At 57.4% G+C, this 27663-nt stretch overlaps 1 protein-coding gene and 1 non-coding gene across 2 annotated transcripts; one reads left to right on the top strand and one right to left on the bottom strand.

Moving 5' to 3' along the window:
- Positions 1-559: 559 nt before the first annotated feature.
- On the bottom strand, positions 560-27663 carry PODXL2 (podocalyxin like 2). The gene is made up of 8 exons (XM_075995943.1): positions 27531-27663; positions 19279-19557; positions 12308-13029; positions 8863-8937; positions 6454-6610; positions 4884-4945; positions 3300-3479; positions 560-844 (listed from the first exon to the last, which is right to left on the bottom strand). Exons 1-8 carry the CDS (start codon positions 27589-27591, stop codon positions 635-637), a joined length of 1746 nt encoding a protein of 581 aa, XP_075852058.1. The 5' UTR covers positions 27592-27663; the 3' UTR covers positions 560-634.
- On the top strand, positions 14019-14137 carry LOC142862784 (5S ribosomal RNA). The gene has a single exon (XR_012913835.1). It is a non-coding gene; the product is annotated as a 5S ribosomal RNA (ribosomal RNA).

The raw sequence follows: 27663 nt of genomic DNA on the forward strand, positions 1-27663 counted from the left end.
CGTGGTCTCTGCCAGGGGCGTGGCCCCGGCGGGCGGGGCGTGGTCTCTGCCAGGGGCGTGGCCCCGGAGGGCGGGGGCGTGTCCTCGGCGGGCGGGGCGTGGCCTCTGCCGGGGGCGTGGCCCCGGCGGGTGGGGCGTGGTCTCTGCCAGGGGCATGGCCCCGGCGGGCGGGGCGTGGTCTCTGCCAGGGGCGGGGCGTGGCCCGGCGGGTGGGGCGTGGGTCTCTGCCGGGGGCGTGGCCCCGGCGGGCGGGGGCGTGTCCTCGGCGGGCGGGGCGTGGCCTCTGCCGGGGGCGTGGCCCCGGCGGGTGGGGCGTGGTCTCTGCCAGGGCGTGGCCCCGGCGGGCGGGGCGTGGTCTCTGCCAGGGGCGTGGCCCCGGAGGGCGGGGGCGTGTCCTCGGCGGGCGGGGCGTGGCCTCTGCCGGGGGCGTGGCCCCGGCGGGTGGGGCGTGGTCTCTGCCAGGGGCATGGCCCCGGCGGGCGGGGCGTGGTCTCTGCCAGGGGCGTGGCCCCGGCCGGGCGGGGCGGGGCCTCTGCCGGGGCGGGGCCCTGGCGGGCGGGGCGGGGCCTCTGCCGGGGGGCGGGGCCCTGGCGGGCGGGGCGGGGCCTCTGCCGGGGGCGGGGCCTGGGCGGGCTCACAGGTGCGTGTCCTCCTCGCAGGCGTCCGAGTCGTCGGGGTCGCGCTTGCCGCCCATGAGCGCGCCCCAGCCGCCCGGGCCGTTGGGCACGCGGCCGTTGAGGCTGGCGCGCTTCTCGGGCGCCTCCGGCTGGCTGTCGCTGGCCACGTCCAGCGTGGGGTTGTCGTGGCAGCCGTTCTCCACGAAGCGCAGCTCCTCGCCGTGCGACTGCGGGCGGGGGGCGGGGGGCATCTGTGTCACCTCCGTCCCCCCCCCGCTGTCACCTCCCTCCCCGCCCCCGCTATCCCCTCCGTCCCCCCACCCGCTGTCCCCTCCCCCTCCCCCGCTGTCCCCTCCCCTTCCCCGCTGTCCCCTCCCCACTGTCCCCTCCCCTTCCTCGCTGTCCCCTCCCCGCTGTCCCCTCCCCGCTGTCCCCTCCCCTCCCCCGCTGTTACCTCCCTCCCCTCCCCCGCTGTCCCCTCCCCCGCTGCCCACTCCCCTTCCCCCTGTCCCCTCCCCGCTGTCCCCTCCCCTCCCCCGCTGTCCCCTCCCCCGCTGCCCACTCCCCTCCCCCGCTGTCCCCTCCCCCGCTGCCCACTCCCCTTCCCCGCTGTCCCCTCCCCACTGTCCCCTCCCCTCCCCCGCTGTCCCCTCCCCTCCCCCGCTGTCCCCTCCCCTCCCCAGCTGTTACCTCCCTCCCCTCCCCCGCTGTCCCCTCCCCTCCCCCGCTGTTACCTCCCTCCCCTCCCCTCCCCCGCTGTCCCCTCCCCTCCCCCCGCTGTTACCTCCCTCCCCTCCCCTCCCCCGCTGTCCCCTCCCCTCCCCCGCTGGTACCTCCCTCCCCTCCCCTCCCCCGCTGTCCCCTCCCCTCCCCAGCTGTTACCTCCCTCCCCTCCCCGCTGTCCCCTCCCCTCCCCGCTGTCCCCTCCCCTCCCCTGCCATCCTCTCCCCTCCCCCACTGTCACCTCCCTCACTGTCCCCTCCCCTCCTCCACCCACCATCCCTTCCCTTCCCCTCCCCTCTCCTGCTGTCACCTCCCATCCCAACAGCCACCTCCCCACCGTCCCCTGCCCCATCCCTGTGTCCCCTCCCCCCACCGTCCCTCCCCCCACCGTCCCCTGCCCCCACCGTCCCCTCCCCCCACCGTCCCCTGCCCCCACCGTCCCCGCCCCTCCCCCTGTCCCCTCCACTCCCCCCTCCGCTGTCCTGTCCCCCACTGTCCCCTCTCCCTCCCCCCCGCCATCCCCGCCCCACTGTCCCCTCCCCCGCCCCTCCCCCACAGCGCCTGCCACACCCCACGGCGGCCCCGCACCCCACAGACAGCGCGTCCGTCCTTCTGTCCCGGCAGCGTCAAGTCACTGTCGCCGCCCTACAACGCCAGAAGCTTCCAGAAGCCGCGGGCCGGCACCCTCGTAGACACGGGGTCTTGCTACGCTGGCCAGGCTGGTCTCGAACTCCTGGCCTCAAGCGATCCTCCTGCCTCAGCCTCCAACTCCTGCCTCAAGTGATCCTCCTGCCTCAGCCTCCAACTCCTGCCTACAGTGATCCTCCTGCCTCAGCCTCCAACTCCTGCCTCAAGTGATCCTCCTGCCTCAGCCTCCGACTCCTGCCTCAAGCGATTGCTCCTCCTACCTTGGCCTCCCAAACTCTAACAATTCCTGGCCTCAAGCGATCCTCCTGCCTCAGCCTCCAACTCCCGGCCTCAAGTGATCCTCCTGCCTCAGCCTCCAACTCCCGGCCTCCAGTGATCCTCCTGCCTCAGCCTCCAAGTCCAGGCCTCAAGCGATCCTCCTGCCTCAGCCTCCAACTCCTGGCCTCAAGCGATCCTCCTGCCTCAGCCTCCAATTCCTGCCTCAAGCGATCCTCCTGCCTCAGCCTCCAACTCTTGGCCTCAAGTGATCCTCCTGCCTCAGCCTCCAACTCCCGGCCTCCAGTGATCCTCCTGCCTCAGCCTCCAAGTCCAGGCCTCAAGCGATCCTCCTGCCTCAGCCTCCAACTCCTGGCCTCAAGTGATCCTCCTCCCTCAGCCTCCAACTCCTGGCCTCAAGCGATTGCTCCTCCTGCCTTGGCCTCCCAAACTCTAACAATTCCTGGCCTCAAGCGATCCTCCTGCCTCAGCCTCCAACTCCTGGCCTCAAGTGATCCTCAGACATCAGCCTCCAACTCCTGGCCTCAAGTGATCCTCCTGCCTCAGCCTCCAACTCCTGGCCTCTAGCGATCCATCCTCCTGCCTTGGCCACCCAAAAAGAGCTCCTCTTTATTTTTATTTTTTGAGACACAGTCTAACAGTGTGGCCCAGACTAGAGTCCCGTGGCGTCAGCCTCGCTCACAGCAGCCTCCACTCCTGGCCTCTAGCGATCCATCCTCCTGCCTTGGCCTCCCCAAAGAGCTCCTCTTTATCTTTATCTATTTATTTATATCTTTTGAGACAAAGAGTCTGGCTCTGTCGCCCGGGGCTACAGCGCCTCCCTTCCTTGTCACCTGTCGCTCCTCTGACTCGGGGCTCCACCCTCCCCAGCCCCCACCCAAAGACCCCCCCCCAAACCCTACGCTGCGCTCCCACCCCGGTTCGGCCTCGGCCTCCGCGCCCGGCCTCCGCGCCCGGCCTCCACACCCGGCCTCCACGCCCGGCCTCCGCACCCAGCCTCCGCGCCCGGCCTCCGCGCCCGGCCTCCGCGCTCACCACGTGCTTGAGCTTGGGCAGCCGGCGCTGCCAGCAGTTGTAGAGCAGGCCGAGCGCGATGATGACGATGCACACGGCCCCGATGACGACCAGCACGACGAACAGCGTCCCGTAGTCGCTGCGCGCCTGCGCGGCCCGCGCCTGGCAGCTGCCGGTCGTGGAGTAGTTCCGGATGCCGATCTGGGGGGGTGGGGGGGGGACACGGGGACGGGGACAGTGGCCCTCAGCCCCAGGTCCCCCGGCGCCCCGGCTCGCACAAGTCGCCGGGACGCTCCTGCGGCCTCCACGAGGGCCCTCCGCGGGCCTCGACCTCTCGCTCTGTCCTTCCCCGCCCCCACCCCGGTCCTGTCTAGGGACAGCAGCTGCCAGCAGATTGTTTGGGACAGGGTCTCGCTCTGTCGCCCGGGACGGAGTGCTGTGATGTCAGCCTCGCTCACAGCAGCCTCCAAGCCCTGGACTTTAGCGAGCCTCCTGCCTCAGCCTCCCTCCCTCCCGAGTAGCTGGGACGACAGGCGTGCGCCACCACGCCCGGCTCAGTTTTTCTGTATATTTTTAGTCGTCCAGCTCATTTCTTTCTATTTTTTTCAGTAGAGACGGGGTCTCGCTCTTGCTCAGGCTGGCCTCCAACTCCCGGCCTCGAGCGAGCCTCCCGCCTCGGCCTCCCAAAGTGCTGGGATGACAGGCGTGAGCCGGGCATGGCTCAAGAAGAAGAAAAACTTAGCCAGGGGGTGCTGGCGCGTGCCCTGAGTCCCAGCTACTCGGGAGGGAGGCCGAGGCGGGAGGATGGCTCGAGGTCAGGAGTTGGAGGCCAGCCCGAGCAAGAGCGAGACCGCGTCTCTAACATACTAAAAAAATTAGAAAGAAATGAGCTGGACAACTAAAAATATATAGAGAAAAACTTAGCCAGGGAGTGGAGGCGCATGCCTGTAGTCCCAGCTCCTCGGGAGGGAGGCTGAGGCAGGAGGATCGCTCGAGGCCAGGAGTTTTGAGGCTACTCTGAGCAAGAAAGAGCGAGACCCCGTCTCTACTAAAAGTAGAAGGAAATTAATTGGCCAAGTAAAAATTAATATGGAAGAAAAAACGAGCCGGGCGTGGTGGCGCATGCCTGTGGTCCCAGCTACTCGGGAGGGAGGCCGAGGCAGGAGGATCGCTGGAGGCCGGCAGTTGGAGGCTGCTGTGAGCGAGGCCGACAAGGCCAGACTGTGTCTCAAAGCAAAAAAATAAATAAATAAAATAAAAATAGGTCAAGGCTCCCCCATCCGGGTGCCTTGTCCCACCAGGCTCTGCTGCGTCCTCCACCAAACCTCCAGCCTCACCTATTACGGCCTCCTTTCTGAGCCTCCCTGACTCCCGCCCTGACTCCCTGGCCCCCTTCGCCCCTGGTCACCGTGTGTGTGTGTGTGTGTCCCCACAGCTGGTGGCCTCCAAGAAACCAACAGCCCGCCCGGAGCGCGACTCTTGTCCTTTGCTCGTTTGACCCCAGAGCCCACGGGCGGCCTCCATTTGCCCGGGGGGCTCTGAGGCCCGGGGAGGACGAGGAGCGTGAGGCCAGCTCGCAGGCCCGGGTCCCCCGGGGTCCCTTACCTCCGCCAGGTTCCTGCGAATGTCCCCGAGCATGGACAGCACGTCCTGAGTGGGCAGCAGGCCTGGGGTGACGAGAGATGACACCATCAGACCAGCCCCGGCCTCTCCACCCCGCCAGCCTCGACCACCCCCCGGCTGTTGTCCCTGCGCCGAGCTCTTCGGGGACGCGAGGGCCACTGCCCCGTCTCGGCCTCCTGGGCCGGCCTCCCGCCGAATCCGTTTATCAGAACGCCAAGTGACAGGTGTGACACTGCACGGCCACTAGGACAGCCCCGGGCCCGGCCTCCTTTCTTTCTTTTTTTTTTTTGCTTTCGATACAGAGTCGCGCTCTGTCGCCCGGGCTAGAGCGCCGTGGCCTCAGCCTCGATTAATCTGGCCTCGAGCGATCCTCCTGCCTCGGCCTCCCTCCCGAGTAGCTGGGACGACAGGCGTGCGCCACCACGCCCGGCTCGTTTTTTTTTATATATATATATTTTTATTGGGCCAATTACTTTCTTTCTATTTTTAGTAGAGACGGGGTCTCGCTCTTGCTCAGGCTGGTTTCGAACTCCAGGCCTCGATCGAGCCTCCCGCCTCAGCCTCCCTCCCGAGTAGCTGGGACTGCAGGCGTGCGCCACCACGCCCGGGTAATTTTTTCTCTATATATTTTTAGTTGGCCGATTAATTTATTTGTAATTTTTTTAGTAGAGACGGGGTCTCGCTCTTGCTCTGGCTGGCCTCCAACTCCTGACCTCGAGCGATCCTCCCGCCTCGGCCTCCACCACGCCCAGCTCATTTTTTTCTGTATATATTTTTAGCTGTCCAGCTCATTTCTATTTTTTTTTTTTTTTTTAGTGGAAATGGGGTCTGGCTCTTGCTCAGGCCGGCCTCGACCTCGTGACCTTGAGCGATCCTCTTGCCCCAGCCTCCCTCCCGAGTAGCTGGGACTACACACATGCGCCACCACGCCCGGCTACATTTTTCTATATAATTTTAGTTGTCCAGCTCATTTCTTTCTACTTTTAGTAGAGACGGGGTCTCGCTCTTGCTACAGCTGGCCTTGAACTCCTGACCTCGACCGATCCTCCTGCCTTGGCCTCCCTCATGAGTAGCTGGGACTCCAGGCGTGAGCCTCCACGCCCGGCTCGTCTTTTTCTCTATACTTTTTTAGTTGTCCGATTAATTTCTTTCTCATTTTTTTAGTAGAGACGGGGTCTCGCTCTTGTTCAGGCTGGTCTCAAACTCCTGACCTCGAGCGATCCTCCTGCCTCGGCCTCCCTCCCGAGTAGCTGGGACTCCAGGCATGCGCCACCACGCCCGGCTCGTTTTTTTTTTTTTTTTTTTTTTCCTACGTATTTTTGGTTGTCCGGCTCATTTCTTTCCATTGTTTTTAGCAGAGACGGGGTCTCGCTCTTGCTCGGGCTGGCCTCCGACTCCTGACCTCATTGAGCGATCCTCCCTCCTCGGCCTCCCAGAGCGCCGGGACGACAGGCGTGAGCCGGCGAATGTACATGGTCGCCCTGGGGTTCCGGTTCCGGGGCCCCTGTGCCCCCCCGTCCCCTCCCTCCCCCCAGCCCCCCACAAGGCTCACCCTGCTCGCCCACCAGCGCCATGAGCAGGTGCTGTTCCTTGTCGCTGGGCTTGCTCAGCGAAATGTGCCAGGGCCCCCGGGGGCCGCTGCCGTGGCGGGGCAGGACCTCCTCCACCAGGGCCAGAAGCTGGGGTCCCCGGAGCTGCCTGAACGCCTCCTGCAACGACAGACACAGGGCCGGTGACGGAGGCTCGCGCCTGTCGTCCCAGCACTCTGGGAGGCCGAGGCGGGAGGCTCGCTCGAGGCCAGGAGTCGGAGGCCAGCCTGAGCAAGAGCGAGACCCCCGTCTCTATACTAAAAAAAACAGAAAGAGATTAATTGGCCAATTAAAAATATAGAGGAAAACTGTAATCCCAGCTACTCGGGAGGGAGGCCGAGGCAGGAGGATCGCTCGAGGTCAGGAGTTGGAGGCCAGCCTGAGCAAGAGCGAGACCCCGTCTCTACTAAAAATAGAAAGAAATGAGCTGGACGACTAAAAATATATAGAAAAAAAAAAAATGAGCCGGGCGTGGTGGCGCATGCCTGTCGTCCCAGCTACTCGGGAGGGAGGCTGAGGCAGGAGGCTCGCTCGAGGCCAGGAGTTGGAGGCTGCTGTGAGCGAGGCTGACGCCACGGCGCTCACTCCAGCCCGGGCGACAGAGCGAGACTCTGCCTCAAAAAAAAAAAAAAAAAAGGACAGAGACAGTCCCCACCCCAGGGTTAGGGTGACACAGAGGCCCAGCCTCCTTTACGCTGCCTCCCATGGCCAAAGCTCTGTGGCGATTATTCCCAGAGAGGAGGCTGAGAGCCACCAGCTAGGCCACCGCGGGGACAGGACCCTGGGACACCAAGACACACGCCCATGTGTCCAGGTCCAAGTCCAAGAGCTCGCTCCTGCCCTGGCCTCGAGCCGAAAGGACAACCCAAGCCTCCAACAGCTAGATACCGACCTCCTGCCTCGGCCTCCCTCCCGAGTAGCTGGGACGACAGGCATGCGCCACCACGCCCGGATCGTTTTTTTTTCTATATATTTTTAGTTGTCCAGCTCATTTCTTTCTATTTTTAGTAGAGACGGGGTCTCGCTCTTGCTCAGGCTGGCCTCCAACTCCTGACCTCGAGCGATCCTCCCTCCTCGGCCTCCCAGAGAGCTGGGATGACAGGCGTGAGCCACTGCGCCCGCCTAATTTTTTCTATATGTTTTTAGGTGTTTGGGTAATTTTTTTCTACTTTTTTAGTAGAGACGGGGTCTTGCTCTTGCTCAGGCTGGTTTTTTTTTGTTTGTTTTTTTTTGTTTTTTTTTGAGACAGAGTCTCGCTTGTTGCCCAGGCTAGAGTAAGTGCCGTGGCGTCAGCCTCGCTCACAGCAACCTCAAACTCCTGGGCTCAAGCAATCCTCCTGCCTCAGCCTCCCGAGTAGCTGGGACTACAGGCATGCGCCACCATGCCCGGCTAATTTTTTCTATATATATATCAGTTGGCCAATTAATTTCTTTCTATTTATAGTAGAGACGGGGTCTCGCTCTTGCTCAGGCTGGTTTCGAACTCCTGACCTTGAGCAATCCGCCCACCTCGGCCTCCCAAGAGCTAGGATTACAGGCGTGAGCCACAGCGCCCGGCCGGTCAGGCTGGTTTTGAACTCCTGACCTCCAGCGATCCTCCTGCCTCAGCCTCCCTCCTGAGTAGCTGGGACTACAGGCATGCGCCACCACGCCCGGCTCGTTTTTTCCATAAATATTAGTTGGCCAAATTAATTTCTTTCTATTTTTTTAGTAGAGACGGGGTCTCGCTCTTGCTCAGGCTGGCCTCCACCTCCTGACCTCGAGCCATCCTCCCGCCTCGGCCTCCCAGAGAGCTGGGATGACAGGCATGAGCCTCCATGCCCGGCGTCTATTTTTTTTTTTTTCTTTTTTTTTTTTTTTGAGACAGAGCCTCACTTTGTTGCCCAGGCTAGAGTGAGTGCCGTGGCGTCAGCCTCGCTCACAGCAACCTCAAACTCCTGGGCTCAAGCGATCCTCCTGCCTCAGCCTCCCTCCCGAGTAGCTGGGACGACAGCCATGCGCCTCCACGCCCGGCTCCTTTTTTGTATATATATTTTTAGTTGGTCAATTAATTTCTTTCTACTTTTTTAGTAGAGACGGGGTCTCGCTCTTGCTCAGGCTGGCCTCCACCTCCTGACCTCGAGCGATCCTCCTGCCTCGGCCTCCCAGAGTGCCAGGATGACAGGCTTGAGCCTCCACGCCCGGCCTCTATTTTTTTTTTTTTTTTAATGCTGGTTCATCCCCGGGGTTTGCCTGTCTCCCCTGTGACTTAAGCACCAAGCATCCCCCATCCCACTCGCACATCCGGGACCCCAGCCCGCCCTTTGTCCCCGCCCTGCCTGCGGCCTCCAGCCTCTACCAGCTCCGAGCTGGAGGCCGGGAGCGGGACTCACACAGTCTACGTTGTCCGTCATGTTCAGGATGATGTAGCTTTTCCCCACCAGGTTGCTCCAGTCCTTACAGATCACCTGCGTGACGCGACAGAGAGAACAACGACAGTCACAAAACCATCGGGGAGGAGGCAGCCCGGGGCGGAGGCCGGGAGGTGAGGCCCAGCTAGGTGGAGGCTGGCCACATCCGCAACCGGGACACACGCCCCGAGAAACTAGCGTGAGGCCCGCAACCTCCGCAGAGAACTTGGGGAGCAAGGAGGGGACCTCTTAAGTGACAGGCAGAGCTGAGGCATTTTGACGCCCGGGATGCAGGGAAGTCGCTCCTCACAGCAGCCTCCACCTCCTGGCCTCCAGTGAGCCTCCTGCCTCGGCCTCCCTCCCGAGTAGCTGGGACCACAGGCATGCGCCACCACGCCCGGCTCGTTTTTTTTCTCTATATTTTTTCAGTTGTCCAGCTCGTTTCTTTTTATTTTTGTAGTAGAGACAGGGTCTCGCTCTTGCTCATCGGGCTGGCCTCGAACTCCTGAGCTCCAGTGATCCTCCTGCCTCGGCCTCCCTCCCGAGTAGCTGGGACGACAGGCGTGAGCCACCACGCCCGGCTCATTTTTTAAATATATTTTTAGTCGTCCAGCTCATTTCTTTCTATTTTTGTTAGTAGAGACGGGGTCTCGCTCTTGCTCAGGCTGGCCTCGAACTCCTGACCTCGAGCGATCCTCCCGCCTCGGCCTCCCGAGTAGCTGGGACTGCGGCGTCAAAGAGGCCGGCTGGGGAGGGCTTGTAAGTTTGCAACGGCTAACTTGGTAACGCTCTGAGGGCCCCTGTCCTTTCCTGGTGGCATCCGTGGGCGTGCATGCGTGTGCTCGTGTTTTTCGGGGGCGGGTGCAGTGGAGACAGGACTGGGGAGAACACAGGTCCCTCGGTCCCCAACTCTGGGCTGCCGGCATCATCCGTGGCGGGAACAGCAGTGTCTGATGGGGGTGAGGCCAGGGCGGGCCACCAAGCTTGTCCAAAGGCACGTTAAGTTTGCAACAGCCGGCCGGGCGCGGAGGCTCGCGCCTGTCATCCCAGCACTCTGGGAGGCCGAGGCGGGAGGCTCGCTCGAGGCCAGGAGCTGGAGGCCAGCCTGAGCAAGAGCGAGACCCCGTCTCTATTATAAATAGAAAGAAATTAATTGGCCAACTAAAAATATATAGAAAAAACGAGCCGGGCGTGGTGGCGCATGCCTGTTGTCCCAGCTACTCGGGAGGGAGGCTGAGGCAGGAGGATCGCTTGAGGCCAGGAGTTGGAGGCTGCTGTGAGCGAGGCTGACGCCACGGCACTCACTCTAGCCCGGGTGACAGACTGAGACTAAGAAGAAAAGAAAAAAAACAAAGGAAAAGAAAAAGGAAAGGAAAAGGAAAATGAAAAGGAAAGGAAAGGAAAAGGAAGGGAAAGGAAAGGAAAGGGGAAAGGGAAGGAAAAGGAAAGGAAAAAGGAAAAGGACAGGAAAAGGAAAGGAAAGGGAAAGGGAAGGAAAAGGAAAGGAAAGGAAAAGAAAAGAAAAAGAGAAAGAAAGAAAAGGAAAGGAAAGGAAAGGAAAGGGGAAAGGGAAAGGGAAGGAAAAGGAAAAAGACAGGAAAAGGAAAGGAAAGGAAAAGAGAAGAAAAGGAAGGAAAAGAAAAGAAAAGAAAAAAGGAAAAGGAAAGGAAAGGAAAGGGAAAAGGAAAAGGAAAAGGAAAGGAAAAGGGAAAGGGAAAGGAAGAAAAGAAAAGAAAAAGAAAAAGAAGAAAAAAGAAAAAGAGAAAAAGATACAATGCTCAGAATGGCCCAAAAATTAAAAAAAAAAAAAAAAAAGAAAAAGAAAAAGAGAAAAAGAAAAACAAAAGAAAAGAAAAGGGGAAAGGAAAGGGGAAGGGAAGGGGAAGGGAAGGGGAAGGGAAGGGGAAGGGAAGGGAAGGGGAAAGGGAAGGAAAAAGGAAAAGGAAAGGAAAGGAAAAAGGGAAGGGGAAGGAAAGGGGAAGGGAAGGGGAAGGAAAAGAAAAGAGAAGAAAAGGAAGGAAAAGAAAAGAAAAGAAAAGAAAAAAGGAAAAGGAAAGGAAAGGAAAGGAAAGGAAAGGGAAAAGGAAAGGAAAGGAAAAGGGAAAGGGAAAGGAAGAAAAGAAAAGAAAAAGAAAAAGAAGAAAAAAGAAAAAGAGAAAAAGAAAAGGGGAAGGGGAAGGGAAGGGAAGGGAAGGGAAGGGAAGGGGAAGGGAAGAGGAAGGAAAGGGGAAGGGAAGAGGAAGGAAAGGGGAAGGGAAAGGGAAGGAAAGGGAAGGGAAGGGAAGGAAAGGGGAAGGGAAGAGGAAGGAAAGGGGAAGGGAAAGGGAAGGAAAGGGAAGGGAAGGGAAGGAAAGGGGAAGGGAAGAGGAAGGGAAAGGGAAGGAAAGGGAAGGGAAGGGAAAGGGAAGGGAAGGGGAAGGGAAGAGGAAGGAAAGGGGAAGGGAAGAGGAAGGAAAGGGGAAGGGAAGAGGAAGGAAAGGGGAAGGGAAAGGGAAGGGAAGGGAAAGGGAAGGAAAGGGAAGGGAAGGGAAGGGAAAGGGAAGGGAAGGGGAAGGGAAGAGGAAGGAAAGGGGAAGGGAAGGGAAGGGAAAGGGAAGGGAAAGGGAAGGGAAAGGGAAGGAAAGGGAAGGGAAGAGGAAGGAAAGGGTAAGGGAAGAGGAAGGAAAGGGGAAGGGAAGAGGAAGGAAAGGGGAAGGGAAGAGGAAGGAAAGGGGAAGGGAAGAGGAAGGAAAGGGGAAGGGAAGAGGAAGGAAAGGGGAAGGGAAGAGGAAGGAAAGGGGAAGGGAAAGGGAAGGAAAGGGAAGGGAAGGGAAGGAAAGGGGAAGGGAAGAGGAAGGAAAGGGGAAGGGAAAGGGAAGGAAAGGGAAGGGAAGGGAAGGAAAGGGGAAGGGAAGAGGAAGGGAAAGGGAAGGAAAGGGAAGGGAAGGGAAAGGGAAGGGAAGGGGAAGGGAAGAGGAAGGAAAGGGGAAGGGAAGAGGAAGGAAAGGGGAAGGGAAGAGGAAGGAAAGGGGAAGGGAAAGGGAAGGGAAGGGAAAGGGAAGGAAAGGGAAGGGAAGGGAAGGGAAGGGAAAGGGAAGGGGAAGGGAAGAGGAAGGAAAGGGGAAGGGAAGGGAAGGGAAAGGGAAGGGAAAGGGAAGGGAAAGGGAAGGAAAGGGAAGGGAAGAGGAAGGAAAGGGTAAGGGAAGAGGAAGGAAAGGGGAAGGGAAGAGGAAGGAAAGGGGAAGGGAAGAGGAAGGAAAGGGGAAGGGAAGAGGAAGGAAAGGGGAAGGGAAGAGGAAGGAAAGGGAAGGGGAAGGGAAGGAAAGGGGAAGGGAAGGGAAGGAAAGGGGAAAGGAAAGGGAAAGGGAAGGAAAGGGAAGGGGAAGGCAAGGCCTCGGGTCCCCGCGTGGGGACAGTCACCGGCCGCTCCGCCGTGGCCTGCACGTGCCTGAGTGGAGTCCCAGGGCCTTCCGGAACGAGCCTCCTCGGCCTCCGCGTCCCGCGGCCTCGGGCTGAGGCCTTCCGGCCCCAGGGTGGAGGTCGAAGGGGTCAGCTCCACATCTCGGGGGTCCAGGGTAACAGGGCCAAGGTGACCGTCACCGGGGGCCTGGGCCGAACTGGGAGCTTCGGGGCGAGGGGACCCGGCCCAGGACGGTGACACCGAGCCCCGGCTGTCCTCTGGAGTGGCCTCCTCAGGAGCCTCGGCCTCCACCCCCGGCCTCCCGGTGGCGGGCAGTGTCGTGGTTCCCATCTCCCGGCTGGTGAAGTCCTGACCCCCCGGGGCCACCGTGCCGGGGGTGGCCGAGGCTGGTGACAAGCTGGGGGCCTCCCTGGCCTCAGCCTCCACGCCCGAGGAGGAGGCCCGGTCTCCGGGGTCGTGGTGGGGGTGACGGGGGGTCCCCGGGGTCTGGCTGCTGGGGCCGGTGGCACCGACTTCGTACGCCCCAGTGTGGGGCCCGTTGGCTGGGAGCAGGCCTTCCTCCCCGGCCTCCTCCTCCTCCTCCTCCTCTTCCTCCTCCTCCTCCTCCTCCTCGGGAGGCAGTTGCCAGGGAGGCTCAACCAGGTTCATCTTGGGCAGGGGCGAGGCCGGGAGCTTCGGGAGGTCGCCCGTCTGGCCGGCGTCTCCCGGGGCGCCCCCCACCTTCTCCGTGAAGTCCGGAAAGACGTAGTCTAAAGGCAAGAGACGGGGCCAGTGAGGTGTGCGGGGTCAGGAAAAAAACATTACAAAAAAAAAAAAAAGAAAAAAAAAAAAAGAAGAAGAAAAATATAAGAAAAAAAAAAAAAGAAAAGAAAAACAAAAAGAAAAAAAAGAAAAAAGAAGCATATGAGAAGGAAACAAAAGAAAAGAAAAAGAAACAAAAAGAAAAAGAAGAAAAATATGAGAAGGAAAAGAAAAAAATGGAAAAAAAACGAAGAGAAAAATATGAGAAGAAAAAAAGAAAAACAAAAAGAAGAAAATAAAAATGAAGAAACGTATGAGAAGAAAAAAAGAAAAGAAAGAAAAACAAAAAGGAAAAAAAGAAGAAAAATATGAGAAGGAAAAAATAAAATATTAAAAAGTAAATAAAAAAAGTTCCACAAACTCACTCAGTCTTGAGTCTAAATAAAAAAATAAAAATAAAAAAAATTAAAGACAAATAAAATAATTTAAAAAAAAGAAATAAAAAATACAATAGGCCGGGCGCGGTGGCTCACGCCTGTAATTCCAGCACTCTGGGAGGCCGAGGAGGGAGGATTGCTCAAGGTCAGGAGTTCGAAACCAGCCTGAGCAAGAGCGAGGCCCCGTCTCTACTATAAATAGAAAAGAAATTAATTGGCCAACTGATATATATAGAAAAAATTAGCCGGGCATAGTGGTGCATGCCTGTAGTCCCAGCTACTCGGGAGGGAGGCTGAGGTGGGAGGCTCGCTGGAGGCCAGGAGATTGAGGTTGCTGTGAGCGAGGCTGACGCCACGGCACTCACTCTAGCCTGGACGACAGAGCGAGACTCTGTCTCAAAAAAAAAAAAAAAATTAAAAAAGAAAAATATGAGAAAAAAAGAAAAACAAACGAAAAATAGGGGAGGGGTGGGCATGGGCAATATAAGTAACCTTAACACTTGTATCCCCATAATACGCTAAAATAAAAAAAAAATTAAAATAAAAAAAAAAGAGAATCAGTCTACAGCCACACCACCCTGAACGCGCCCGATCTCGTCTGATCTCGGAAGCTAAGCAGGGTCGGGCCTGGTTAGTACTTGGATGGGAGACCGCCTGGGAATACCGGGTGCGGTAGGTTGTAAAAAAAAAAAAAAAAAAGAGAATCAGTGAAAAAAACAAAACGAAAAATAAATAAATAAAAAAGAAAAATATGAGAAAAAAAGAAAAGAAAAACAAACAAAAATAAATTTAAAAAAAAGAAAAATGTGAGAAAAAAACAAAAACTAAAAAAATAAAAATAAAAAAGAAGAAAAATATTAGAAAAAAAGAAAAACAAAAAAATAAAAATAAAAAAGCAAAATATGAGGAAAAAAAGAAATACAAAAAAATGAAGAAAAATATGAGAAAAGAAATAAAAAAATTTTTAAAAATTAAAAAAAGAAAAATATGAGAAAAAAAGAACAACAAAAAGTTTAAAAAGGAAGAAAAATATGAAGAAAAAACAAACAAAATAAAAAAATTAAAAAGAGGAGAAAAATGAGAAAAAAATCAAAAAAAAATTTAAAAAGGAAGAAAAATATGAAGAAAAACAAAACAAAAAAAAATATGAGAGAGGAAAAAAAAAAGAAAACCAATAAATAAATAAATAATAAAAAAAAGCAAAGACCGAGACGACAAAGTTCATTTGCTCGTTTCGTTTTCCCCTGATGGGTGTGCTCAGGGTTTAAGGAAGAACTGTTAAGATGATCACAGGTGGATAGCAGAGACCACTGGGCATGCTGGGAAGGAATGGGGAAACTGAGGCTGGACTGAGGCTGGGAGGGGACGGGCGGACGGGGCCAGGCTGCCGGGGGGGGGGGGGGGGACCCGGGGACCGGGCTTGGCGCTGTTTTCCTTGGTGAGGATGAAAGGACACAAATTTGTCACCGAAATTTGATGAACACGGGAATGTAGACAGTAAAAGTCTAGATGTAATTCCATTGCTCAGAAAACAGCCGTTTGGCCGGGTGCGGAGGCCCAGGCCTGTCATCCCAGCACTCTGGGAGGCCCAGGCGGGAGGATCGCTCGAGGTCAGGAGGTCGAGGCCAGCCTGAGCAAGAGCGAGACCCCGTCTCTACTAAAAAAAATAGAAAGAAATTAATTTAATTGGCCAACTAAAAACATATATAGAAAAAATGAGCCGGGCGTGGTGGCGCAGGCCTGTAGTCCCAGCTACTCGGGAGGCCGAGGCAGGAGGCTCTCTGGAGGTCAGGAGGTGGAGGCCAGCCTGAGCAAGAGCGAGAGCCCGTCTCTACTAAAAAAAACAGAAAGAAATTAACTGGAAAACTAAAAATATAGAAAAAACTGAGCCGGGCGTGGTGGCGCACGCCTGTAGTCCCAGCTACTCGGGAGGGAGGCCGAGGCAGGAGGATCGCTCGAGGTCAGGAGTTTGAGACCGGCCTGGGCAAGAGCGAGACTCGATCTCTACTAAAAATAGAAAGAAAATTAATTGGCCAACTAAAAACATAAAAAAAAAAAAACGAGCCGGGCGTGGTGGCTCACGCCTGTAGTCCCAGCTACTCGGGAGGGAGGCCGTGGCGGGAGGCTCGCTGGAGGCCAGGAGTCGGAGGCTGCTGTGAGCCTCGGCGCTCTCGCCCGGGCGACAGAGCGACACTCTGTCTCCAAAAATAAAAATAATAAAAAAAAAGAAACCGGGCTTTCTGCAGGAGCGGGACCGTGGTGGGACTCCCCTTTTTTGTGACATTCCTGCCAAAATACACGGCCTCGAATCGGCTTCCAAAATGTCAAGGCCGTGAGAGGCAGAGAGTTTTCCGGAATAAAAGAGACAGGACGGCTACATGCAGCGCGCAAATCTGGACTGATCGACGGACTCGAAACACAGTGCTCTCACTCCCTCTTTCGCTAGGAAACACAACGCCGGAAAAGTGGCCGACTTCGAATAAATAGTCTGTGATGACACAAGGGCCCCGCGTCCGTGCTGACGTCCTGAGCTGACCGCCCTGCTCTGCTTTTTGTTTTCTATTTTTATTTCTTTTAGGAGGATCGTTTTTTTTTCCCCTAAGATCAATGCACGATGGCATATATATATATATTTTATTATATTATTTTTCTTGTTTTATTATTATTACTTTTTACTTTTTTTTTCTCTCTTATATTTTTTAGGGCAGCGTCTGAATTTAAGACATATATATATATATATTTTAAGATGATCTTTTTTTTCTAAGATAAATGTACAATGCCATATATATATTTCTTATTATATTATTTCTCTTTTTTTATTTATTTATTTTTTTTTTTTACTTTTTTTTCTCTTATTTTTTTGGGGCAGCATCTGAATTTAAGACATATATATATATATATATTTTTTTTAAGATAATCTTTTTTTTCCTAAGATAAATGCACAATGCCATATATATATATTTTTTATTATATTATTTTACTTGTTTTATTATTATTTTTTACCTTTTTTTCCTCTCTTTATATTTTTTAGGGCAGCATCTGAATTTAAGACATATATATATATTTTAAGATAATCTTTTTTTTCCTAAGATAAATGCACAATGCCATATATATATTTCTTCTTATATTATTTCTCTCTTTTTTTTTTTTTTTTGAGACAGAGTCTCTCTTTGTTGCCCAGGCTAGAGTGAGTGCCGTGGCGTCAGCCTAGCTCACGGCAACCTCAAACTCCTGGCTCAAGCAATCCTCCTGCCTCAGCCTCCCGAGTAGCTGGGACTACAGGCATGCGCCACCATGCCCGGCTAATTTTTTCTATATATATTAGTTGGCCAATTAATTTCTTTCTATTTATAGTAGAGACGGGTCTCGCTCTTGCTCAGGCTGGTTTTGAACTCCTGACCTTGAGCGATCCTCCTGCCTCGGCCTCCCAGAGAGCTAGGATTACAGGCGTGAGCCACCTCGCCCGGCCTATTTCTCTTTTTTTATTATTATTTTTGTTTTTTTTACTTTTTTTTTCTCTTATATTTTTTGGGGCAGCATCTGAATTTAAGACACATATATATATATATTTTAAGATAATGTTTTTTTTCCTAAGATAAATGTACAATGCCATATATATATTTCTTATTATATTATTTCTTTTTTTTACTTTTTTTTTCTCTTATATTTTTTGGGGCAGCATCTGAATTTAAGACATATATATATATATATATTTTTTTTTAAGATAATCTTTTTTTTCCTAAGATAAATGCACAATGGCAGATATACATTTCTTATTATATTATTTCTCTTTTTTTATTATTATTTTTTTTTACTTTTTTTTCTCTTATATTTTTTGGGGCAGCATTGGAATTTAAGACACATATATATATATATTTTAAGATAATCTTTTTTTCCTAAGATAAATGTACAATGCCAGATATATATTTCTTATTATATTATTTCTCTTTTTTTCATTATTATTATTTTTTTTTACTTTTTTTTTCTCTTATATTTTTTGGGGCAGCATCTGAATTTAAGACATATTTTTTTTAAGAGAATTTTTTTTTCCTAAGATAAATGTACAATGCCAGATATATATTTCTTATTATATTATTTCTCTTTTTTTCATTATTATTATTTTTTTTTACTTTTTTTTTCTCTTATATTTTTTGGGGCAGCATCTGAATTTAAGACATATTTTTTTTAAGAGAATTTTTTTTTCCTAAGATAAATGCACAATGGCTATATATTTTTTTTATTATATTATTTTTCTTTATTATATTTTTTCTCTTATAATTTTTAGGGTAGCATCTGAATTTAAGACATATTTTTTTTAAGAGAGGTTTTTTTTCCTAAGATAAACACACAATGGCATATACATATTTTTTATTATATTGTCTTTTTATTTTTTTTTACTTTTTTTCTATTGTATTTTGTACGGCAGCATCTCAATTTAAGACTGAGCTTTTTAAGATAATATTTTTTTCCCTAAGATAAATACACAATGGCTATATATATATATATTATTATATTATTTTTCTTTCTTTTATTATATTATTTCTATTATATTTTTTAGGGCAGCAACTGAATTTAACACGTATTTTTTAAGATAATTTTCTTTCCCTAACACAAATGCACAATGGCATATATATATATATATTTTACTATATTACTTTTCTATTATTATTTTCTTTTACATTCTTTTTCTCTTATATTTTTTTAGGGCAGCATCTGAATTTAAGACATTTTTTTTAAGACAATTTGTTTTTCCTAAGATAAATGCACAATGACATATACATTTTTTTATTATATTATTTTTCCCTTTTTTATTATTTTTATTATTATTTTTTTCTCTTGTATTTTTCTAGGGCAGAATCTGAATTTAAGACATATTTTGTTTAAGAGAATTTTTTTTTTTTTTGCCTAAGATGAATACACAATGATGTATTCTCTTTTCTTTTTTTCTTTGAGACAGAGCCTCGCTCTGTCGCCCGGGCTAGAGCGCCGTGGCGTCAGCCTCGCTCACAGCAGCCTCCGACTCCTGGCCTCAAACGATCCTCCTGCCTCGGCCTCCCTCCCGAGTAGCTGGGACTACAGGCACGCGCCTCCACGCCCGGTTCGTTTTTTTCTATATATTTTTAGTTGGCCAATTAATTTCTTTCTATTTTTAGCAGAGACACGGTCTCGCTCTTGCTCAGGCTGGCCTCCAACTCCTGACCTCGAGCGATCCTCCTGACTCAGCCTCCCAGAGTTCTGGGACGACAGGCACGCGCCACCACGCCCGGCTCATTTTTTCTATATATTTTTAGTCGTCCAGCTCATTTCTTTCTACTTTTTTTTTTTTTTTTTTTTTTTAGTAGAGACGGGGTCTCGCTCTTGCTCAGGCTGGCCTCCACCTCCTGACCTCGAGCGATCCTCCCGCCTCGGCCTCCCAGAGTGCGGGGATGACAGGCGTGAGCCTCCGCGCCCGGCCTCTTTTATTTTTTTTTTGAGACAGAGTCTTGCTCTGTCGCCAGGGCTGGAGTGAGCGCCGGGGCGTCAGCCTCGCTCACAGCAGCCTCCGACTCCTGGCCTCCAGCGATCCTCCTGCCTCGGCCTCCCTCCCGAGTAGCTAGGACTACAGGCATGCGCCTCCACGCCCGGCTCGTTTTTTTCTATATATATTTAGTCGTCCAGCTCGTTTCTTTCTATTTTTTTTTTTTTAGTAGAGACGGGGCCTCGCTCTTGCTCAGGCTGGCCTCCAACTCCCGACCTCATTGAGCGAGCCTCCCTCCTCGGCCTCCCCGAGCGCCGGCAGGACAGGCGTGCGCCTCACGCTGACAAGGTGACCACGGCTACCTGTGGTGGGCCCCAGGTCCAGGCTGGACTCGTTGAGCTCCTCCTCCTCCTCCCAGAAGTACTGGGGCGGCTGCAGGATCCGAGACTCCTCGCTCTCCTCGCTGGGGAAGCCCGAGCCGGGGGCGCCCAGCCCGGCTCCGAGGCCCATGGCCTCGCTGGGCTCCTCCGAGTCCGTGGGTTCGAGGCCCGTGGGGAGCAGGAGGTCCAGCAGGGAGGTCGAGGTGAGGCCCTCGGGGCCGGGCTCCTCTGGCCCCGTGGCCCCCAAGCTCAGGGACGCTCCTGCAGGGACAAAAAAAAAAAAAAGCCACAAAGTCAGGACGGGGGGAAGGACAAAGGCTGGCACCGAGTTAGAGGCTGTCCCCATCCGTCCCCAAAGATCCCAGGGGTGGGCGGACTTCCACGCACGCTTTTTATCTTTTGAGCCTCGCTCGCAGCAGCCTCCGACTCCTGGCCTCGAGCGATCCTCCTGCCTCGGCCTCCCTCCCGAGGAGCTGGGGCGACAGGCATGCGCCTCCACGCCCGGCTCGTTTTTTCTCTATATTATCAGTTGGCCAATAATTTCTTTTTATTTTTTAGTAGAGACGGGGTCTCGCTCTTGCTCAGGCTGGCCTCCAACTCCTGGCCTCGAGCGATCCTCCCGCCTCGGCCTCCCTCCCGAGTAGCTGGGGCGACAGGCATGCGCCACCACGCCCGGCTCGTTTTTTCTATTTATTTTTTGAGTTGTCCAATTCATTTATTTCTATTTTTTTTAGTGGAGACGGGGGTCTCGCTCTTGCTCAGGCTGGCCTCTAATTCCTGACCTCAAATAATCCTCCTGCCTCAGCCTCCAAAGTAGCTGGGACTATAGGCATGCACCACCACGCCTGGCTCATTTTTTTCTCTATATATTTTTACTTGTCCAGCTCATTTCTTACTATTTTTTTTTTTTTTAGTAGAGACGGGGTCTCGCTCTTGCTCAGGCTGGCCTCCGACTCCTGACCTCAAACAATCCTCCTGCCTCAGCCTCCAAAGTAGCTGGGATGACAGGCGTGAGCCACCGCGCCCGGCCTTTCCATTTTCTTGAAGTTATTTTTGCCCTGTGGTGTTTGTTTTGTCTTTATATAGACCTTGATATTTTCAAAAGCCTTGGCAATAGGTAATTATCTAGCTAACTACGAGGTGTTACGTCTTTCCAAACTTGCATCAAAATAGGCCGGGCGCGGAGGCCCACGCCTGTCATCCCAGCACTCTGGGAGGAGGCTGAGGCGGGAGGATCGCTGGAGGTCAGGAGTTGGAGGCCAGCCTGAGCAAGAGCAAGACCCCGTCTCCACTAAAAAAATAGAAAAGAAATCAGCTGGACAACTAAAAATATATAGAAAAAAACGAGCCGGGCGTAGTGGCGCGTGCCTCAGCTACTTGGGAGGGAGGCCGAGGCGGGAGGATCGCTCTAGGTGAGGAGTTCGAGGCTAGACTCAGCAAGAGCGAGACCCCGTCTCTACTAAAAATAGAAAGAAATTAATTGGACAACCAAAAAATATATATATATATATATAAAAAAAAAAACGAGCCGGGCGTGGAGGCGCATGCCTGTCGTCCCAGCTCCTCGGGAGGGAGGCCGAGGCAGGAGGCTCGCTGGAGGCCAGGAGTCGGAGGCCGCTGTGAGCGAGGCTGAGGCCACGGCGCTCACTCCGGCCCGGGCGACAGAGGGAGGCTCTGTCTGAAAAAAGAAAAACGAAAAAAGAGAGAGACATAGTGCCAGGCAAAACACACACACAGACACACACAGACCGAGCTCGCGGGTGATTCTGTGGGTCACAGAGGGACAGGAGGACAGAGGGAAACTGAGGACGGGAGGGGGGACGGTTCGGGCCGGCCTCCCGTCCTGATGGCCAGTTCTGGCCAGTTCTGGCCTGTGACTGTCACCCAACCGAATAGCAGACCCATCCGTGCTTATGTCTTGAACGTCACCTCCTTTTTCTTTTATTTACTTTTTTTTTTTTTGAGACACAGTCTCGCTCTGTCGCCCAGGCTGGAGTGAGTGCCGGGGCGTCAGCCTCGCTCACAGCGGCCTCCGACTCCTGGCCTCCAGCGAGCCTCCCGCCTCGGCCTCCCTCCCGAGTAGCTGGGACTACAGGCATGCGCCTCCACGCCCGGCTCGTTTTTTTTTTTTTTTCTATATATTTTTAGTTGTCCAGCTGATTTCTTTTCTATTTTTTTAGTAGAGACGGGGTCTCGCTCTTGCTCAGGCTGGCCTCGAACTCCTGACCTCGAGCGATCCTCCCGCCTCGGCCTCCCTCCCGAGTAGCTGGGACTACAGGCACGCGCCTCCACGCCCGGCTCGGTTTTTTTTTGCTATATATTTTTAGTTGTCCAGCTTGTTTCTTTCTATTTTTTTTTTTAGTAGAGACGGGGTCTCGCTCTTGCTCAGGCTGGCCTCCAACTCCTGGCCTCAATAGCGAGCCTCCCTCCTGGGCCTCCCTCCCGAGTAGTAGCTGGGACTACAGGCATGCGCCTCCACGCCCGGCTCGTTTTTTTTTTTTTGCTATATATTTTTAGTCGTCCAGCTCGTTTCTTTTTTTTTTTAGTATTTTTTTTTTAATATATTCTTTTTCTTTTTTTCTCAGAAATGACCTGAATAGCACAAAGACAGCTCATTTCTTTCTGTTTTTAGTAGAGACGGGGTCTCGCTCTTTCTCGCTCAGGCTGGCCTCCACCTCCTGGCCTCGAGCGATCCTCCCGCCTCGGCCTCCCTCCCAGAGTGCCGGGGGGACAGGCGTGAGCCCCCGCGCGCCCGGCCTGTCACCTTCTTTTGACGCGGGGCGTGAAGTGAACAAGGACACACACGGGTAGGTTCGTGCGTCTGAGATAAATTTTTTCTGTGCTCCCGCGGGGACTTCGGCCTCCCCCGGATGGACGGCGAGGAACACGTCGCCCCGGGACCCCAGCCTTCCGAGCACGGGACAGGAGCGGGGTGGGGTTGGGGGCCTTTCCCGTCCCGGCCATTTCCCCGGGGCGGGGTGTCTGCCACTGAGCGCCCCAGGGCAGTGGGCATGTCCTCGTCCCACCACGCAAAGACTGCCCGGCCGCGGACACAGTGCACACGCGTGTCTTCGTGGCTTCGCTGCGTGGGAACGGTGTAATAGCCGGGGTCACGTGCACACGCCCACATACGAGTGCACATGCCTACATACGAGCGCACACGCCTACATATCAGTGCACACACATGCATACGAGTGCACACGTGTACAGACAAGTGCACATGTCTACATGAGTGCACACGCCTGCATACGACCGCAGACGCCTATGTATGAGTGCACATGCCTGCATACGAGTGCACACATCTACATACAAGCGCACACACCTACATACGAGTGAACATGCATGCATACGAGTGCACACATCTACATACAAGCGCACATGCCTACATACGAGTGAACATGCATGCATATGAGTGCACACACCTGCATACAAGTGCACACGTCTACAGACTAGTGCACATGTCTACATAAGAGTGCACACGCCTGCATACGAGCGCACACCTCTGCATACAAGTGCACATGTCTACAGTCGAGTGCGCATGTCTACATACAAGTGTACATGCTTGCATAGCAGTTCACACGCCTACATACGAGCGCACACATCTGCATATAAGCGCACACATCTGCACACAAGTTCACATGTCTACATACAAGCACAAATGCCTGCATACGAGCGCACACACCTACATACGAGTGCACGTGCCTGCATACGAGCGTACACGTCTGTATACCAGTGCACGTCTACATACGAGCGCACACATCCACATACGAGCGCACGCGCCTGCATACACCGGCACGCTCCTACATGCGAGTGCCCACGCCTGCAGAGGCACACATGTGCACACGCGTGTGCACGCGCCTGCACCTGCCTACACACGTGGCGTGCACATGCCTGCACAGATGCGCACACGCCTGCACACGAATGCGCGTGCCCTGCCCCGCCATGTCGTTCTGCCACGTGTCCCTCCCGGGCGAAGCAGGTGGCAGCCGCGGGGCAACACTCGCGCCCGTGTTGCCCGCGTCCCCATCCCCTGTCCCACATCCCCTATCCCGCGTCCCCCGTCCAGTCCCCCGTCCCCCGTCCCGCGTCCCCCGTCCCGCGTCCCCCGTCCCGCGTCCCCTGTCCCCTGTCCCCGTCCCCTGTCCCGCGTCCCCTGTCCCCCGTCCCCCTGTCCCGCGTCCCCTGTCCCCGTCCCCCTGTCCCCTGTCCCGCGTCCCCCCGTCCCCTGTCCCGCATCCCCCGTCCCCCTGTCCCGCGTCCCCTGTCCCCGTCCCCCTGTCCCCTGTCCCGCATCCCCCGTCCCGTCCCGCATCCCCCGTCCCCTGTCCCGCATCCCCGTCCCCTGTCCCGCGTCCCCCTGTCCCCTGTCCCCGTCCCCTGTCCCCGTCCCGTCCCCCGTCCCGCGTCCCCTGTCCCGCATCCCCTGTCCCCCGTCCCCCTGTCCCCGTCCCCTGTCCCGTCCCCTGTCCCGCGTCCCCTGTCCCCCTGTCCCCGTCCCCTGTCCCGCGTCCCCTGTCCCCTGTCCCCGTCCCCTGTCCCCCTGTCCCCTGTCCCGCGTCCCCTGTCCCGCGTCCCCTGTCCCGCGTCCCCTGTCCCCCGTCCCCCTGTCCCGCATCCCCCGTCCCCTGTCCCGCATCCCCTGTCCCCCGTCCCCTGTCCCCGTCCCCTGTCCCGCGTCCCCTGTCCCCCGTCCCCCTGTCCCGCATCCCCGTCCCCTGTCCCGCGTCCCCTGTCCCCCGTCCCCTGTCCCCGTCCCCTGTCCCGCGTCCCCTGTCCCGCGTCCCCTGTCCCCGTCCCCCTGTCCCGCATCCCCGTCCCCTGTCCCGCGTCCCCTGTCCCCCGTCCCCTGTCCCCGTCCCCTGTCCCGCGTCCCCTGTCCCGCGTCCCCTGTCCCCGTCCCCCTGTCCCCTGTCCCGCGTCCCCTGTCCCGCATCCCCCGTCCCCTGTCCCGCATCCCCGTCCCCTGTCCCCGTCCCCCTGTCCCCTGTCCCGCGTCCCCTGTCCCGCGTCCCCCTGTCCCCTGTCCCCGTCCCCTGTCCCCCGTCCCCTGTCCCCGTCCCCTGTCCCCCGTCCCCTGTCCCGCGTCCCCTGTCCCCTGTCCCGCGTCCCCTGTCCCCTGTCCCCGTCCCCCTGTCCCGCGTCCCCTGTCCCGCGTCCCCTGTCCCCCGTCCCCTGTCCCGCGTCCCCTGTCCCCCGTCCCCCTGTCCCGCGTCCCCTGTCCCCGTCCCCTGTCCCCTGTCCCCCGTCCCCGTCCCCATCCCCTGTCCCGCGTCCCCTGTCCCCCGTCCCCTGTCCCGCGTCCCCTGTCCCCGTCCCCTGTCCCCATCCCCTGTCCCCTGTCCCCCGTCCCCTGTCCCCCGTCCCCTGTCCCGCGTCCCCTGTCCCCCTGTCCCCGTCCCCTGTCCCGCGTCCCCTGTCCCGCGTCCCCTGTCCCCGTCCCCTGTCCCCCGGTCCCCTGTCCCCTGTCCCGCGTCCCCTGTCCCGCGTCCCCTGTCCCCGTCCCCCTGTCCCCTGTCCCGCATCCCCCGTCCCCTGTCCCGCATCCCCGTCCCCTGTCCCGCGTCCCCTGTCCCCGTCCCCTGTCCCCGTCCCCTGTCCCGCGTCCCCTGTCCCCGTCCCCCTGTCCCGCGTCCCCTGTCCCGCATCCCCCGTCCCCTGTCCCGCATCCCCGTCCCCTGTCCCGCATCCCCCTGTCCCCTGTCCCCGTCCCCTGTCCCCCGTCCCGCGTCCCCTGTCCCCGTCCCCTGTCCCGCGTCCCCTGTCCCCCTGTCCCGCGTCCCCTGTCCCCTGTCCCCCTGTCCCGCGTCCCCTGTCCCCTGTCCCCCTGTCCCGCATCCCCCTGTCCCCTGTCCCCGTCCCCTGTCCCCGTCCCCTGTCCCCCGTCCCGCGTCCCCTGTCCCCGTCCCCTGTCCCGCGTCCCCTGTCCCCCTGTCCCGCGTCCCCTGTCCCGCGTCCCCTGTCCCCTGTCCCCCGTCCCCTGTCCCCATCCCCTGTCCCGCGTCCCCTGTCCCCCGTCCCCCTGTCCCGCGTCCCCTGTCCCCGTCCCCTGTCCCCTGTCCCCCGTCCCCTGTCCCGCGTCCCCCGTCCCCTATCCCACGTCCCCTGTCCCGCGTCCCCTATCCCGCGTCCCCTATCCCGCGTCCCCCCGTCCCCCGTCCCCCGTCCCCCGTCCCCATCCCCTGTCCCGCGTCCCCTGTCCCCCGTCCCCTGTCCCGCGTCCCCTGTCCCCGTCCCCTGTCCCGCATCCCCGTCCCCTGTCCCGCGTCCCCGTCCCCTGTCCCCCGTCCCGCGTCCCCTGTCCCCGTCCCCTGTCCCCCGTCCCCTGTCCCCATCCCCTGTCCCGCGTCCCCTGTCCCCCTGTCCCCATCCCCTGTCCCGCGTCCCCTGTCCCCGTCCCCTGTCCCGCATCCCCGTCCCCTGTCCCGCGTCCCCGTCCCCTGTCCCCCGTCCCGCGTCCCCTGTCCCCGTCCCCTGTCCCCCGTCCCCTGTCCCCGTCCCCTGTCCCGCGTCCCCTGTCCCCCGTCCCCCTGTCCCCGTCCCCTGTCCCGCATCCCCTGTCCCGCGTCCCCTGTCCCCCGTCCCCCTGTCCCCGTCCCCTATCCCGCGTCCCCTGTCCCCCGTCCCCTGTCCCGCGTCCCCCGTCCCCTATCCCGCGTCCCCTGTCCCGCGTCCCCCGTCCCCCGTCCCCTATCCCGCGTCCCCTATCCCGCGTCCCCCCGTCCCCCGTCCCCTATCCCGCGTCCCCTGTCCCGCGTCCCCTGTCCCGCGTCCCCTGTCCCCGTCCCCTGTCCCCGTCCCCTGTCCCCGTCCCCTGTCCCGCGTCCCCTGTCCCCGTCCCCTGTCCCCGTCCCCTGTCCCCGTCCCCGTCCCCGTCCCCTGTCCCCGTCCCCTGTCCCGCGTCCCCGTCCCCTGTCCCCCGTCCCGCGTCCCCTGTCCCCGTCCCCTGTCCCCGTCCCCTGTCCCCATCCCCTGTCCCGCGTCCCCTGTCCCCCTGTCCCCATCCCCTGTCCCGCGTCCCCTGTCCCCCTGTCCCCGTCCCCTGTCCCCTGTCCCCTGTCCCGCGTCCCCTGTCCCCGTCCCCTGTCCCCGTCCCCTGTCCCGCATCCCCTGTCCCCCGTCCCCCTGTCCCCGTCCCCTGTCCCGCATCCCCTGTCCCGCGTCCCCTGTCCCCCGCCCCCGTCCCCTATCCCGCGTCCCCTGTCCCCTGTCCCCTGTCCCGCGTCCCCTGTCCCCTATCCCGCGTCCCCTATCCCGCGTCCCCTGTCCCGCGTCCCCCGTCCCCCGTCCCCTATCCCGCGTCCCCTGTCCCGCGTCCCCTGTCCCCGTCCCCTGTCCCCGTCCCCTGTCCCCTGTCCCCCGTCCCCCGTCCCCGTCCCCTGTCCCCCTGTCCCCTGTCCCCGTCCCCTGTCCCCTGTCCCCTGTCCCCTGTCCCCGTCCCCCGTCCCCGTCCCCTGTCCCCCTGTCCCCTGTCCCCGTCCCCTGTCCCCTGTCCCCGTCCCCTGTCCCCCTGTCCCCTGTCCCTGTCCCCTGTCCCCGTCCCCCGTCCCCTGTCCCCGTCCCCCGTCCCCTGTCCCCGTCCCCTGTCCCCGTCCCCTGTCCCCCGTCCCCTGTCCCTGTCCCCTGTCCCCGTCCCCGTCCCCCGTCCCCCGTCCCCCGTCCCCTGTCCCCCGTCCCCTGTCCCCGTCCCCTGTCCCCTGTCCCCTGTCCCCGTCCCCTGTCCCCCGTCCCCCGTCCCCTGTCCCCGTCCCCTGTCCCCCGTCCCGCGTCCCCTGTCCCCCGTCCCCCGTCCCCCGTCCCCCGTCCCCGTCCCCCGTCCCCTGTCCCCGTCCCCTGTCCCCGTCCCCTGTCCCGTGTCCCCTGTCCCCGTCCCCTGTCCCGTGTCCCCTGTCCCCGTCCCCCGTCCCCCGTCCCCTGTCCCCCGTCCCCTGTCCCCCGTCCCCTGTCCCCCGTTCCCTGTCCCCGTCCCCTGTCCCCTGTCCCCTGTCCCCTGTCCCCCGTTCCCTGTCCCCGTCCCCTGTCGCACGCGCGTCCCCGCCCCCACCGCGCCAGCCGCCGCCGCCCCGCCCCCCGCTGTCACCGCTGTCGCCGGCGTCCCCTCCGTGTGGCCGGGCCTCGCCCGCGCCCGCTCTGGCGACACCGACACGCGCCGCCCCCCGGCCTGTCACCGCCCCGTCCCCGCCCGCCGCGTGTCGCCGCCCGGCCCTTTGTTGTCGCCGCCGCCCGCCGCGCCTCACCCGCCGCCGCCAGCAGCCCCAGCAGCAGCGGCCGCAGCGCCAGCAGCCCCGGCCGGCCCATGCTGCCGCCGTCGCCGCCGCCCGCAGCCGCAGCGCCGCGGCGCCCGGCCCGCGTCAGGGGCACCAGAGCGGG

This window comes from Microcebus murinus, chromosome 20, assembly GCF_040939455.1.
Source record: "Microcebus murinus isolate Inina chromosome 20, M.murinus_Inina_mat1.0, whole genome shotgun sequence".
NCBI lineage: Eukaryota > Metazoa > Chordata > Mammalia > Primates > Cheirogaleidae > Microcebus > Microcebus murinus.